General features: G+C 53.7%; 1 protein-coding gene across 1 annotated transcript in view; it reads right to left on the reverse strand.

Moving 5' to 3' along the window:
- Nucleotides 1-740: 740 nt before the first annotated feature.
- Nucleotides 741-15,523, reverse strand: part of CYP46A1 (cytochrome P450 family 46 subfamily A member 1) — a 29,642-nt gene continuing 14,859 nt past the window's right edge. The window contains exons 6-15 of the mRNA XM_086362996.1: nt 13,755-13,893; nt 12,905-13,015; nt 10,666-10,816; nt 10,478-10,540; nt 9,230-9,302; nt 5,366-5,450; nt 4,598-4,708; nt 2,332-2,420; nt 1,592-1,658; nt 741-1,497 (exon numbers count right to left, since the gene is read on the reverse strand). Coding sequence (XP_086219122.1) covers nt 1,327-1,497; nt 1,592-1,658; nt 2,332-2,420; nt 4,598-4,708; nt 5,366-5,450; nt 9,230-9,302; nt 10,478-10,540; nt 10,666-10,816; nt 12,905-13,015; nt 13,755-13,893 — 1,060 coding nt within the window. The 3' untranslated portion in view covers nt 741-1,326. The remainder of the gene's footprint in view (nt 1,498-1,591; nt 1,659-2,331; nt 2,421-4,597; nt 4,709-5,365; nt 5,451-9,229; nt 9,303-10,477; nt 10,541-10,665; nt 10,817-12,904; nt 13,016-13,754; nt 13,894-15,523) is intronic.

Genomic DNA, 15,523 nt, shown 5'->3' on the forward strand with positions numbered 1-15,523 from the left:
TAGCTGCTCCGCAGCGTGCGGAATCATCCCAGACCAGGGATCGAACCTGTGTCCCCTGCACTGGCAGGCGGATTCTTATCCACTCTACCACCAGGGAAGTCCGGGGGCAGCTTCTTTTTCCTAGACAAACTCCCAAGTGCTGAAGGAGAAAATGGGGGTGGCCCTTTCCTTGGACAGGCCCAGAGGACACGGTGGGGCCAGGTTTTCCTGCCCCTTGGCCACCCCTTGGCCCTGAGCAGGAAGGGGAAATTTCTTTACCTGCCCACTGCCATGAGGGTTGCAGTCTCACTGCCTGGGCCCCAGAGTTCGGGAGGGGCAGCCCTGTGCCAAGAGATGCAGAGGGTGCAGTGGGCATTCCTGCTTAGCTGCACCAGGCTGCCCCCAAGAGAGGTCCTGGGGGTTCCAGCCTGTCAGAGGCCCTCTGGGGTGTCCATGGCCTTGTTGGGAGTAGACTAGACCACAAAGGCCCCGGGGCCCCTGAACCCCTCAATTCAAGCTCTCAACACTGCCCACAGTCCCAACTTCACCCCCGGAGCACAGTCTTCCACACAAGGGAACGGGCTTCTACTAAAACCGCCTGGGAAACTGGGCGGTCTTCTCCCGATGTGGCATCGTCTGGGCGTCTCCGGGGGCAGCTTCCAGAGGTATGTCAGCCCTCAGAGAGATCAGTCTCAACATGGCCCCCATTTTACAGATGAGAAAATGGAGGCCAGAGCGCCCTGGCCCAGTCTGGCCATTCATTTTTGCAGTCAACACATATTTATTTATTGAGCATCGACTGTGCCAGGCCCTGGGTGGGCACAGGGGGCTCAGAGATGAATCACACGCCAGGCCCTGCCCTCGAGGCACTCGGAGCCTGGCAGGGCAGTCGGTCACGTCAAAGGACACTCATGATACAGTGTGGTCAGTGTGGTGTTAGAGGTAGCACAGGTGATGGGGGCGGGGGAGCACAGAGGAGGGGCCCCTGGCCCAGCCGGGGGATGGCAGGAGGGCTTCCTGGAAGAGGTGACACCTGAAGAGGGCTTTAGGGAGTAAGCAAGAGTTAGGGTGTCTGGCAGAGGGAGTGGTCTGTGCAAAGAGGCAGGGGCGGGGGGGAGGGGGGAGGGGAGAGAGACAACAGCACATCTGGGTGGCAGCTGGGGGTTAGGTAGGGGCTGGTGGGGTGGTGGCAGGGTTAGCAGGGAGGAGGAGCTCCGAGGGGGTGAAGCAGGCAGTGGAGGGCCGAGGGCCCGCTGGGAGCCAGCATGGAGGGTGCTCCTGGGGATGGGGGTGGGGGAGCAGGGTGCCCAGAGCCCTGGCCAAGAAGTGTGGTCCTGCCTGGGCCCCTCAGCAGGGCGGGGGCGGGGGCGCCGGCTGCCAGCCCCGGGGCTGCAGCGTGCACAGCACAGGGTCCAGCGGCTTGAGCGTGGCCTGCTCCTGCAGCCCGAATCGCTGCCCGGGCACCAGCCGGAACTCCAGCCTCTGCAGCAGCTTGGCCATGACCACCTTCACCTCCATCTGTGCACGCAGGGGGCGGGGAGGGTGAGTCAGCGGCGTGGATGAGGGAGCGAGGCGCCATGGCTGCCTGGGCCCCCCGCAGCTGGCCTCCTACCTGAGCAAACTGCTGCCCGATGCAGGAGCGGGGTCCCAGGGAGAAGGGGAAGTAGGTGAACTTGGGCCTGCGAACAGGAGGGAGGCGTCAGGAGGCCACAGTCGTGACAAGGCCACCCCTGTGATGACGGCTTTGGGCCGGGGCTGCTTTTGACCACGCTAAAGACATCACCGCTGACTCTGTTGAGCTCTGGATCAGCGTTTTCTCATTTCATCCTCCACTGAGCCTTCCAGAAGGAGCTGTGATTGGTCCCATTTCACAGATGGAGGAATTGAGGCTCAGAGAGGCAAAGCCACTCCCCCAAGGTCCTACGTCACTCGGTCCACTTACTCAGCCGGTCACATGTCTGGCTCCGGGAAGTCTGGGTCTGGACTCAGGCCCCATCAGAGCTGTGGTACTTAAAAGCGGTCACTCTCGAGAGAGCTGTTGGTATTCCCATTTCTCAGATAGGATCATCCAGGCTGGAGAAGGCTCGGCCACTTGCCCAAATCACAGGGCTTTCCAGTATAAGGGCCTGGTTATAAGCACACGCTTTAAAACCAGTCTGAGTCCTTGCTGGCTGTGCCTCCTTGGGCAAGTTACCTAACCTCTGAGCTGTGATTTCCTCCCTCTAAATGGGGGCAGAGTGGGGCTCCCAGCTCCCTCGCAGTGATCAGTGGTCACGGCAGCTCAGACCAGAGGCCACTGGGGCCGTCCTCCCACCAGGCCCCCACTCGCCCACAGCTTGAAGACAGACTTACTTGGGTGCTTTGGGGCCGAAGCGATCCGGGTTGAAAGTCAGAGGGTCCTCAAAGTATGTGTCCATCCGCCCCATGACGTAGGTGCTGAACTGCCGGGCAGAGGGTCCGCTTGTCTCTGGGTCCAAGGGTAGGTCCCCTCGCACCTCCCCCACCTGCTGCAGTCACCCAGTGGGGAGACTCGGAGCAGAGTACCCCCTCCTCCACTCCCCACCACCCCATCCACCTCCCGACCCGCCCATGTGGACCAGGGTGGGGTTCCGCTGGCCCCTGAAAAGTGTCTAAGAGGAAGAAAGAGGGCAGCCCAATGTGTCGCCAACCAGCTGGGCACGCTACATCATCCCACGCTTGGCTTTACCCTGTGCGGGAAGCCACAATTATCCCTATTTTACAGATGAGGAAACTGAGGCTCAGAGGTTCATGACATGCCTGAAGTCACCTGGCAAGTAAGTGGCCAAAACGAGATGCGAGCTCAGGTCTGCGGCAAGGCCATCCTTCTGAGAGCTGTTATTAATCAAATTTGTCTTCAACACAAGACTCGCTTCAGTGGAGTGGGGGTCGGGATGCCACCGACCCCCAGCAGTCTTTCACCTGCACACCTGGTGCCTCCTGACTGGGGCTGTTGCTCTGTGCCCCGGCCCTGGGCCCTGGGTACTGGCCTCTGCACAAAGCGTCTCTCCCAAGTCTTCGCTGCTCTTCTCTGTGTGGGGTCCAGGGCAGCCAGGGCTGGAGTGGGAGTGTAAGATGGGGAGGGGTCTGGGGGCAGCAAAAGGTGCCTACTATGTGCCAGGGAGTTTTGCCAGGCAGAGGATGTACATTATCCTATTGACTCGGGTATCAGCATCCCCATGTTGCCAGGATGGTACTGAGGCCTGGAAGTTCAGCGTCTTGCCTGAGATGACTCAGCCAGCAGGAGCAGGGCTGGGGTTGGAGCCCGGGTCTGCCCACTCAGGGTCACGGGGTTCAGGTTGGACACGGGGGTTGAGAGTCAGCCCTGGGTCCTTGCCCTGCCAGATGTAAGGGCATTCTGAAGATAGACGGTCATTGCAGTAGCTGGTAGTTTTTTAAAAAGCGCAGATAAACAGGATAAAGAAGCATGCATGGCTGAAGCTTTGGTGTGTGCAGGGGAGACTGTGGCCGGGCCCTGGGGCTGGGGGAGCCGCTCAACAGGTGGGACACATCATTCTTCTTTGTGAAAATAAAACTGGGTCCTATTTGGGCTGAACCGTGTGCCCGTAAAATTCATATGCTGAAGTTAACTTCAGAATGTGACTGTATTTAGAGATAAGCTCTTTAAAGAGGTAATTAAGTGAAAATGAGGTCACTGGGGCCCTTAATCCAATATGGTGCTTCCCAGGTAAAGAACCCGCCTCCCAGTGCAGGAGACCTAAGAGACCTGGGTTTGATCCCTGAGTCAGGAAGATCCCCTGGAGAAGGAAATGGCAACCCACTCCAGTATTCTTCCCTGGAGAATCCCATGGACAGAGGGCTCTGGCGGGCTATGGTCCCTGGGGTCACAAAGGGTCAGAGACAAGTGAAACAACTCAGCACAGCACCGAGCCATCCAGAATGACCGATGCCATGTTACAGGGCAGTGAAGACGGACAGCACACGTGGAAATCTACACAATCTTAATGGACATTGTGCTGAGTCAGAAAGCAAGTCCGAGAGCATACTGTTGTGTGGGTACACACACACACACACACACACACATGAAGGTGAGCAGGTGGCAAGCAAAGAATTCGGGAGAGTGACAGCTTCTGGGGGGAATAAGGAGAGCTGTGTTTACACAGCTGGTTACGTTCTAGTTTTGGGGGGGGAGGGGTAGTGAGTTTATGCAGGTCATTGTGCATGAATGGAGCCTGAATGAATGAATGAGGAAACAGCCAGAGAAACAAAATTAAAGGCCACCAGGGGGAGAAAAGTCAGCCTTAGTGGGAGGAGGAGCTGTGGGCAGAAAAGGAACTGGGGCAAGTTGGGGCCAGCTCAGGAACTGGGCACATACCCGTATCTGCCCCTTGCTAGCTGTGTGACCTCAGGAAAGTAACCCGACCTCTCTGAGCCTCAGCAGCCTCAGCTGTAAATGAGGCCTCTCCTTGTAAAAGCATCCCCTGTAATCTCACGCTGGACAGTGGCGGGAGAGAAAGCACATCACAGGGTTACGGTTAGACCCAAGTGAGAAGGCACAGGGTGGCCAGGGAGGAGCCCCTGACCTCAGAGGACACCCCGAGCCGGCCGCTCGGGGGTGCGCAGGCAGGGCCCCACGCACCAGGAGCGGCGTGTTGCCGGGGACTCGGACCCCGTCAATCAAGGTCTCCTCCTCCAGCAGACGGAAGGTGCCCCACGCAGGCGGGTACAGCCTCAGCGACTCTTTGAGGACCTGCAGACACCGCATGGGCAGATAATGAGAGACAGATGTCAGGAAAACCCCCACAGAAAGTGCCACAAGCATGTCCCAGACCCTTCTCTGCTCCCATCCATGGCGCTGGGCGTGTGCCCACAGCCAGACTGGGTCCCCAGCCCCTGTAAGGTTAGCCTCATCCCCATGTCCAACCCCTCGTGGGACAGAAGGGGAAACTGAGGCCCGGGGAGGGGGTTGAGCAAAGCCACCAGGCCAGGAGCCAGGCCTCCCCCTGAACCAGGGCCCCCACCATTCCGAGGACCCAGGGCAGCTGGAGGAAGGCCTCCTCCTGTGCTATGTCAGGGACTGGATGGGACTCTGCTGGCCGAGACTGGCCCCCTGGTGGAAAGTCTAAGACTTTTGGAACCCAGACTCCTTGGGAAACCCAAACACAGCACCTTTGACTAATGGGTTGATTTCCATATTGGGATCACCTGGGAAGCCCTAGCCACACCCCCAGTGGCTTAATATCCTTGGTCTGCAGCAGCCTGGACACAGGGAGGGTCTTTAATCTCCCAGGGGATTTTCAGGTGCCAGGATACTGGAGAATCCCTGTCCTACAGGGTCCAGGGAGGCAGCAGGCCTGGTCAGTGAATCACCCACCTCTGCCCGGGAGCTTCTCTCCCACCCCCACACCTGAGACAGGTACTGCAGTCTCCCCAGGTCCTCGCAGTCAAGGTGCCTCTTGGACCCAATGACCTCGTCCACCTCGGCCTGCAGCCTGTCGGTCAGACAAAGACAAGTTCGTCTCCAAGGGGAGAGGTCTCCACCTAAGTGTTAAGAGGGGGCATGGCAGGAAGCGTGACAAGAGAGGCCTGGGGCCCCCTCCGCTGCACACACTGCCCCCCGGGCCCTGTTCTTGGAGGAACCGCCACATCCAAACCCAGAGGTCCAAGTAGTTGGGAACTATGTTTCCGGCCCTCAAAACATTCACCCATCATTGTGCGCTGCTTGGAATCGGCTGCAGGAGGCAAACCACCTCAGAACAGGGGCTTTGCACAAAGATGCCTATTGCATAAATGGAGATTAAATTCTATATCTTAAAATAAAAAAATAAAAAATAAATTCCATATCTTTGTTTGGGAGACTTAATATTATATTGACGCCCATTCTCTCAGGATTATAAATTCTTTATAATGAGAATTATTCTCAGAGTCCCATTCTCTCAAATATATAAATTTGATACCATTCTTATGAAATGCAAGCTGAATTTTCTTTACACCTTGAAAAAAAAAAAAAGCACAAAGAGGCCTATTTTAGCTAAGCTCAAAGCAGCTGGAAACGGCAGAGTGAACGATACAGGTACCAGCCTTGGGATGCACACTGTAGAGCCTGTTATACAGAGGGAAGTAAGTCAGAAGGAGAAAAACAACTATCAAATATTAGCACATACACATGGAGTCTAGAACGAAGGTACTGATGAACCTATTTGCAGGGCAGCAACAGAGATGCAGACATAGAGAACGACTTGTACACACAGCGGGGGAGGAGAGGGCGGGACGAATAGAGACGGTAGCGTTGAAACATACACGTTATTGTGTGCAAAACGTACAGCCAGTGGGAATTTGCCGTACCATGCAGGGAGCTCAAACCCAGTGCTCTGTGACTACCTAGAGGGGGTGGGGTGGGGTGCGAGGTGGGAGAGAGGTTCAGGAAGGAGGGGACATATGTATTCCTACGACTGATTCACGTTGATGTATGGCAGAAACGTACACAGTATTGTAAAGCAATTGTCCCCCAATTAAAAATAAATACATTTTTAAACAATATGTCCCAGTGAAAGTGGACCTGGACCCCTTCCTACCCATGCCGGAGGCAGAAAATAACAGGGGTTGTGAGGATGTGGAGAAACCAGAACACTTGTGCACCGTTGATGAGAATGTAAAATCGCGCAGCTGCTATGGAAAATGGTACGGAGGCTGCTCAAAAAATTAAACACAGAATTACCATGTGATGGTGATCCCAGCTCTTGGTGCTTGGTGCTTAATACCCAAAGCAACTGAAAGTCGGGTCTCAAATAGATATTTGCACACCGATGTCTGTAGCAACACTATTCACAATAGCCCAAAGCTGGAAGCAACCCAAGTGTCCACTGATGGATGAATGGACAGACAAGAGGTGGTCCATCCAGACGATGGAGTATCACTCAGACTTAAGGGGAAGGGCATCCTGCCGCATGCTGCCACATGGCTGAACCTCAGGGACGTTATGCTGAGTTAAAGCCAAGCAAGAAGGACAAATGCTGTATGATTCCACTTGTAGGAGGTACCTGGAGGAGTCAGACTTACAGAGACAGGAAATAGAAATGGTGGTGGCCAGGGGCTGGAGGGAGGGAGGCAGGGAGTGGGGAGGTAGTCCTTAATGGGGATGGTTTCTGTTTGGGATGCTGGAATGTTCTGGGGATGGATGGTGGGGATGGCTGCCTGACTGTGAATGTACTTAATGCCATTGGACTACACACTTGAAAATAGTTTAAATGGTAAACTTTATTATATATGTGATATAATATATATGATACACACAGACACACACACATAGCCACAATATTTAAAAAAGAATGAGAGGGGAGGGGGTTTGGGGGAGAATGGATACATGTATATGTATGACTGAGCACCTTCACTGTTCACCTGAAACTCCCACATCGTTAATCAGCTACAGCCCAATACAAAATAAAAAAGTTTAAGAAAAAAAGAATGAATGGACTTGGGAAGAGGCTGCAGAAATGTGGAGCAATGTCGTGATAGTACACACGGTGAAATTCAGGAATTAACCACGAACTGTGGCTGGGCGGATGGGGGCACCACAAGTGGATTTACTGTTGTTGATTTTTTTGCCCATGCCATGCAGCATGTGGGATCTTAGTGCCCCAACCAGGGATTGACCCCACACCCCCTGCACTGGAGTGTGGAGTCTTAACACTGGAATGCTAGGGAAGTCCCTGGATTTATCGTGATAATTAAACTTTTCTGTTTATTCCAAATTTTTAATAAGTACTATTATGTATTTTCATTTTATTTATTTTTATAATTATATTTTTATTATGTATTTTTAAACACCAGTAAGCTACAGTTGACCCTTGCACAACACAGGAGTTGGAGCACTGACCCTTCGCATAGTCAAAAATCTGAGTGTAAGTTTGGACAATTGGTCCTCCATGTCCGTGGCTCCATATCTCTGGACTCAGCCCACTGGGGACCGTGTGGTGCTGGGGCCAGTACTTAGTGGAAGAAATCCACGTGTAAGGGGGCCCCACAGTTCAAACCCTGTTGTTTGAACTGGGATTCAAACAGGGCTTTTTCAGGCTAGAATACTGGAGTGGGTTGCCATTTCCTTTTCCAGGGGCTCTTCCCTACCCAGGGATGGAACCCATGCTTCCTGCATCTCCTCCTTCGGCAGGTGGATCCTTTACCACTAGCACCGCCCGGGAAGCCCTATGTGTTATTTTAGACTCCCAGGCAATCATTCGGTCTGCCCTTTCTGCTGGGCATGACAACCGTTGCCCTAACGGGCCCTTCCCCACATCCCCAGAGCTCCCAACCCCCAGCCTGTCCTTGGCGTTTGGCTCAGCCCATCTGGGCCCCAGTCCTTGAGGGACACTGTCTGTATTTAAGGAAACCAACGGCCCGCTCAAATGCCACCTCCCCAGGGAGGCACGCCTCTGTCTCGCCAGCGGAAGACAAGCGCTCCCTCAGCCCTTGGATTGGAATTCGGCTCAGTCCTCAGTGCCAGCCCCTGGCCAGGCCCTGCACACTTCTCAGGAGGGACACAGCCAGGGCCCTGCCCTCCTGGAGCTTCCGGTGTCACGACTGAAATAGACTCAAAGCAGACGGTCCGAGAGAAGGTGCATGTCTGAGCTGGGGGCAGGCTAGGTGCGGAAACAGAGTGGCTGCTTTTGGGGTCAGAAAGGTTTTAGGAGGGGGAAGGGAGTGGGGGGAAGGGGAAGGTAGGCAGGGGGGAGGGGGAGGAGGGAGGAAGGAGAAAGAGAGGGGGAAGGAGGGGAGGATAGATGGGGAGGGGAGGGGAGGAGAGATGGGGGAAGGAGGGGAGGGGGAGGGGAGGGGAGATGGGGAGGGGAGGAGAGATGGGGGAAGGGAAGAGGGGGAGGGGAGGGGAAGAGGGGGAGGGGAGGGGAAGAGGGGGAGGGGAGGGGAGGGGAGATGGGGGAAGGAGGGGAGGGGAAGGGGAGGGGAGGTTGGGGAGGGGAGGTGGGGGAGGGGAGGGGAGGAGAGATGGGGAGGGGGAAAGGGAAGGAGGGGAGGGGGAGGGGGAGGGGGAAGGAGGGGAAGGGGGTTCTCCAGGAGAAAAGCAGGAAGAGGAGCTTCTAGACGTAGGAACAGCAACCCAGTGCAAAGACGCTGGGTTGAAGGGGAGCAGGACTCACTGAACGGGGCCGGGGGCTCAGCCGTGGGAGGTAGGAGCAGGTGGCCCTCTGGGAACCAGAGGTCAGACAGCCCCCTTCACCAACCTCAAGGGGACCCCCCCCACCTCCCCTCTCCATACCTCGCTAAGATCTCGGGCTGGCGCGACAGCTCCATCACCGTGAATGCCAGGTGATTGGCAGAAGTCTCGTGACCTGCAGAGAAGGAGGAGAGTGGCAGCCCCACGTGGCCTAAAGGGCTGCGGCTGGCCCAGCCCACCAGGCCTCTGAGACCCCGAGCCCCTAGAGGCACTTCAAGGCCTCACTGCTCCCCCTTGGCTGAGCCAGACCTACAGATATGGAGACAGCTGTCCACCTCCGCACCTGGTGCACCCAGTGCAGTCAGAGGACCAGCCTTTGCCCCTGTGCATGCAGCTATCACACCCTGGAAGACCTTTCCTCCAACCCTCCTTGGGCCTCACCTGGCCTGGAGGGATATTTGTCCCCATTTTGCAGAAGAGCAAGCTGAGGCTGACAGGAATATGTCTCTCTTGGATCACACAGCAGGAGGGGCAGAGCTGGGACTCAAGTACAGCAAGGCTTTTGGGGCCAAGGCTCGTGACCTGCCTAAGCTGTGGGCACCAGGTCCTGAGGTCTGGAGAGGGTACATCTCCTGTCTGGGCACCATGGAGAGCTTCTAACTGGGACCTGATGAGTCTGGGCAATCCCTGAGGGCTTCTCTGAGGAAGAGATGCTTGTGGGATCGCTGAAGGGTGAGGAGGAGTTTTCAGGTGAAGAACAATGCTCAAGAAGTATTTGATGAGTAAACGAATCAACATGCTTAGCGTGTCTTCTGGTGCTAATCTACCAAAGGCCATGCCACAAATTCTGAGTAAGACAGAGCCTTGCATTCACATGGCTAAGCTCTCCTGAACCCCCAAAGGGAGCTTCACAAAACTTCACAATTGCCAGCTCTTTAACCAGGTGGGTTAAGCAGTTAACCAGGTGGCTGATGCAAGCACCTGACTCATTGGGAAAGCCCCTGATGCTGGGAAAGATTGAGGGCAGGAGAAGAAGGGGGCGACAGAGGTTGAGATGGTTGGATGGCATCACTGATTCAATGGACATGAACTTGGGCAAACTCCAGGAGATGGTGAGGGAGGCCTGGCGGGCCACAGCCCATGGGTTCGCAAAGAGCTGGACACAACTTAGCGGCTGAACAACAACCGGGGGGGGGCCACCAAGAGAGCCTCCTGGGCCTCCCCTCACCCTAGCCCCCCCAGAGTGGGACTCTGCTCAGCCTGTCTAAGGCCACCTCCAAGTCAGGTAGTCCATGGTCCCCAGTGTTCCTGCAAAGCTCGGAACCCTTGGTGGCCGCTGAAGCTACAGACCAGCGATGAAGAAGGTGACGAAGTTGTCCAGCAGGATCTCGTCGTCCTGAGCCCCCTCTTCAGCTGAAAGACAAGGCGCGTCTCAGGGCCCTGGGAGCCTGGTCCCCTGTGCCCTGTGATGGGTCACCCTGGCAGGGGAGGGGCACCCCCGCCGCGCCCCACTCCCGGGCCCTGCGGAGCCCCGGCACCTTTGAGGATCTGCGTGAGGATGTCGGCCGGCACGTCCTCCCCCCTCTGCAGGGCCTCGCGGCGCCGCTGGACCCACTCCTTGCCGACCTGGCGCAGGAAGCGGACGCTCTCCCGGGTCTCGCGAAGCTGCTTCCACTTCCCCGGCATAAACTGCAGCAGAGTTCCCGCTCCCTGTCAGTGCGCCCCACCCCCCACTCCCCTGCCCCTCCCCAGCTCCAAAACGACTTCAGAGATCCACAGCAGGCTCGGAAGTCAGAAGAACCTGGGAACATTCTAGAAAAGATCAAGTAGCTAGGAGATTTCATCAAGACGGTGGGCTAAGCCCAAGCACTGGCTTCCCCTTCCTGCTCTGAATCCCTAGAAATGTTGGGAAAGATGCCTTAAAATATCCAGGGACCCCTGGGGACACAGACATAGAAAACAGATTTATGGACAGATGGGGAGTTGGGGGAGGGGCGGTGGTGCTGGGGGTGGGGTGGGGGGAGGAAGAAGATGATGGGATGTATGGAGAGAGTAACCTGGAAACATACCTTGTCATATGTGAAATAGATAGCCAAAGGGAATTTGCTGTATGACCCAGGGAACTCAAAGCAGGGATCTGAAACAATCTCAGGGGTGGGAAGGGGAGGGAGGTGGGAGGGAGTTTCAAAAGGGAGGAGGCATGTGTATACCTATGGCTCATTCATGTTGATGTTATGTGTATACCTACGGCTGATTCATGTTGATGTTTGGCAGAAACCTACACAATACTGTAAAGCCTTGTCCTTTAATTAAAAATAAATTAATTATTTTTTAAAAAATCCACAGAGCACTGGGAAATAGGAAAGGATTCCTGAGGGAAACTTCCCTGGTGATCCAGTGATTAAGACTCCATGCTTCTTCTGCTTCAGGGGGTGTGGGCGCGATCTCTGGTCAGTAAACTATTAACAAGGTCCCATATTTCGTGGGTGGTATAGCCAAAAATAAATTATATATATATATATATGTATGTATGTATCTATCTGTCTATCTATCTATATATATATATATTTTTTTTAAGGATTCCTGAAGGATGGATACAGTTAGGATTGCACTGAAGGCGGAAAGTGGACAGAAGCCAGAAGGAAGTGGAGTGGAATTAACTGCTGAACAGATGCAGTGGCATCAGGGGATTCTAAGCACAGAGTCTGAAGTCCCAGGGAACAGGAGGGCATCTGTCTGGGAATCAGCTCAAGTGCTGTAGCTGAGTGCGACCCTATGCGGTCTTCCCAGAGCAGAACCCAACCCCTCCTGCCCCCTGCCATCCTCCACCTGCCTCTTGTCTATAGGAAAACTTTAGCCTCCCAGGTCTTCCCCAAGTTCCAAAGGGTAAATTTAATCAGAGAAGTGAGAAAATGCAGAAAGAAAGGAAAACAGCCAAGGAGGACAAAATAAAAATAGTTTAGCCATTAAATGAAGTCAAGGACATTTAGTTCCTCCTCAAGGGCTATAGATAATATTCGGAGCCATATCTTTTGTTGTTTTGCAGATACTTCCTCCAGTGGAGGAAGTTAACAGTATGCTGCCCATAAGCATGTAGACCCCAGACCAGACAGAACCAGAAGTTTGATAATGTTGCTTCCTGATTACCTCACCACCAGCCAATCAGAAGAATATCCACGAAAAGATCTCACACCCCACAACTCCTCTCCCTCACTCTGTCTTTTAAAATCTTTCCCTGAAAGCCTTAGGGGAGTTCAGGCTTTTTAGGCACTAGCATTCCTTGCTTGGTGCCCTGCAATAAACACTGCACTTTCCTTTACCACAACCCAGTATTAATAAGATGGGCTTTACTGTGTGCAGGCAAGCAGACTCAAATTTGGTTCAGTAACAGTACCACCTTTCCCCCTTCCTCTTCCTTCATGCCTGGAACGAGGAAGTGATAGCTGGAGCTGCAGCAGCCATCTTATTACAATGAGGTGGTATGCTAAAGACACTGGAGCAGAAAGAGAAAAATCCAGGAACATCTGACACTGTGAAGTCATCATTGCCATCCTGGGTTACCTGCTTCACGATCATTTCACATAAGAAAAAGACTTACTCCTAATTTTCTTAAACTATTTAGATTTTCTGCCTTTACTTTAGGGGATACATGCAAATCCTGACTGATTCAGAAGTCACTTCAGACATATCAGAACTCAAAATCCATTCTGGAAAAAAAAAATCACTGGAGGAGTTGCTCCAGCAAATGAGGACAAGACAAGCCATGATGCCTGGTACCTTCGCCAGAGTGTTCCGGGATGCGCTGATGCCCTCCAGGATCAGTTTCACTTTCCGAGACAGAGGCTTCTGGGCACCCAGCAGCATGCTGGTCTCCATCCCAAAAGCTGCCTGGGGGAGACAGAAGGGTGAGGTCACACATGGGGGATGTAAGGATTGAAGACCCAGGGCAAGCACTGACTGCATTGTGTCATCCACTCCTTACAACCTATGACAATCCTGACCCTGTGGGATGTGATAGGATTAAGTGGCACATAATAGCCACTCAAGGAACCTAGGCTTCTTTCCTTGACAAGATGCGTTCCCCCTGAAATGCAGCCTCCCTTGGATGTTTATTCTAAATCCAAACTCCCAGTGAATTTTTGAATGGTGATAACGCCTCACTCACTATGCCTGCAGTCCATGTTTTACCCTGGTTTGAAGTTATCTGGGCCCCTGCTGAGATGGTGTGGGGGATTTGCGGGGGAGGGGGGGGGTGAAAAGCCAAACCATACTCCATGGCAGGAGGAGGGACTGGGGGAGGAGGGTTGCCAAGGGGGAGGTGGGCTTGGGCTGAGAGTCAGGCAGACTTGAGATCCAGTCCTGGTCCTGCCACTGACCAGCCAAGAGCCAATCCCTGCATTTCTTCATGTCCATTTCTAGAGAATGAGTTAGTAGCTCCAATCTCACTACCAGTTGCTTTGAATATCCAAGGAAATAAAGGAGATGATCCTCCCAGCCCAGAGAAGGGGTGGCTGATACGTGGAGGAACAGGAGGGAGGGGAAGGAAGCAAGGAAGGGAAAAGGGAGGGAAGAAGAGCCCATTGCTGGTGTGGCCTGCCCCACGCCCTCCCTGCCATCCGCCCATCACCTTGGCCAGGATGTCCATCGTGGCACAGGTCAGCATGTCCTGCATGGACACAGGGGTCTGACCATCCGCTTGGGCTTCCAGGATCTCCACCAGCTGTTCCGCTTTCTCATTGAACGTTCCCATCAAGCCAACCAAGGAGCTGGGGAAACAGCATAGTCATCAGCAGCCACTGGGACCAGCCCAGACCTGCAGATATCCTTTGTCCCCTCTCTGAAGGGAGACAGTGTGCAGAGTGGTGATGGGGGCCTCCCCCAGCCTTTCTGATCTCCCCACAAGACCCAGCTCACAGGTTGGGGTTGCAATAATCAAACTAAGCCTTTGGGTTCCCAATCCCCTTCCACTCAAGATGGCTCGTGTCCCTTTATGCTTCTTTTAATGATTCCACATGCACCCTTTCTGGCACTGGGCCCTTCAACTCTGACTCCAAGGAGACGTGGCAATGTAGAAACTCCAGAGGACAGTGGGGAGGAAGGCAAGAAAGGCCTCTGGGGCCTCCAAGAGTCCAGGAGGTTTCCCCTCTGACTTCTCTGCTCACACTGCCCACTCTCCTTACCTGCCCTACCCAGGCCACCATCTTCAGCCTTTAATCATCTCATTTCATTCTCTGTCCTTGAGCAATCAAGGTGCCCAACAGAAATGAGTCTTCAGACCCAGAGCTCTCAACCCACAGTGCCCCTGCCCCAGGACAGCTACCTGACTTGTCTGCCTGGCAAACTGTTTAGAAAGAGGTATGGAAAGATATACTCCAAATTCGCAAAAGTGGTATCCCTGAGGGATTGGAAATAGGGAAGATTGCTCCTTTGTACATTACATATTTCTGAATTTTTACAAAGAGAAAGTGCTGCTTTTGAAATTAAAAGTAATTTTTAATGTTAGCAATCTGGGTAGAGGGCATAAGAATGTTTTCTCTCCTATTCTTATTCTTGAAACTTATCTAGAAATTTGAAATTATTTCCAAATAAGAGGTTTTTAAAACCAGTAAAAAGAGAAAATTGTGGGGGAGAGAGAGAGAAAAAAAAAAAAAGAGCGACTTTTTTAGTTAGGAAAGACTATTAGTTCTTCATTTCCAATCGGCCAGCTCTACTCCGGTTTCCAGCTCTAGCTCAGGTCCTGGCATCCTTGTAGTTACTACTGCCCCCGTCCCATGACAGCTGCATATCTTATTCTCTGTGGTCCAGGACTTTATTGAAAGCACTACTCTGATCTCATCCTTGCCCACCTAAAAGGCTCTGAAGCACCCTGTTTCTCTCAAGAGGGAGGGGAAAACCCTCACCTGGGCCCAGGAGGCTGTCTGCTGTTATTCATTCCCACCTGCTTTTCATCTCCTCCAAAGCACAGTGCCCCTTCCCGTCTCAGGGCCTTTGCACATGCTGTCCCCTCTGCCTGAGCTCTCTCCCCTCCCATCCTCAGCCCCTACATTCCACTAGCACCTTAACATCTGCCTTCTCTCCAGGTGGACACCCAAATGCCACATCCTCAGGAAAATGTCTCCTAAGCCTGCGTGTTGGTGGTGGTGGTTTAGTCACTCAGCTGTGTCCAACTCTTTGTGACCCCATGGGCTGTAGCCCACCAGGCTCCTCTGTCCATAGGATTTCCCAGGCAAGAATACTGGAGTGGGTTGCCCTTCCCTTTTCCAGGGAATCTTCTCAACCCAGGGATCGAATCCAGGTCTCCTGCATTGCAGGTGGATTCTTTACTGACTGAGCCACCAGGGAAGCCCTCAATATATGCCTCCCAAAGTACTCTTGACTTTTTTTCTCACAACACTT

Source organism: Bos grunniens, chromosome 21 (genome assembly GCF_055505025.1).
Source record: "Bos grunniens cultivar Pamir isolate PY7600 chromosome 21, Bosgru_T2T1.0, whole genome shotgun sequence".
In the NCBI taxonomy this organism is placed as follows: domain Eukaryota; kingdom Metazoa; phylum Chordata; class Mammalia; order Artiodactyla; family Bovidae; genus Bos; species Bos grunniens.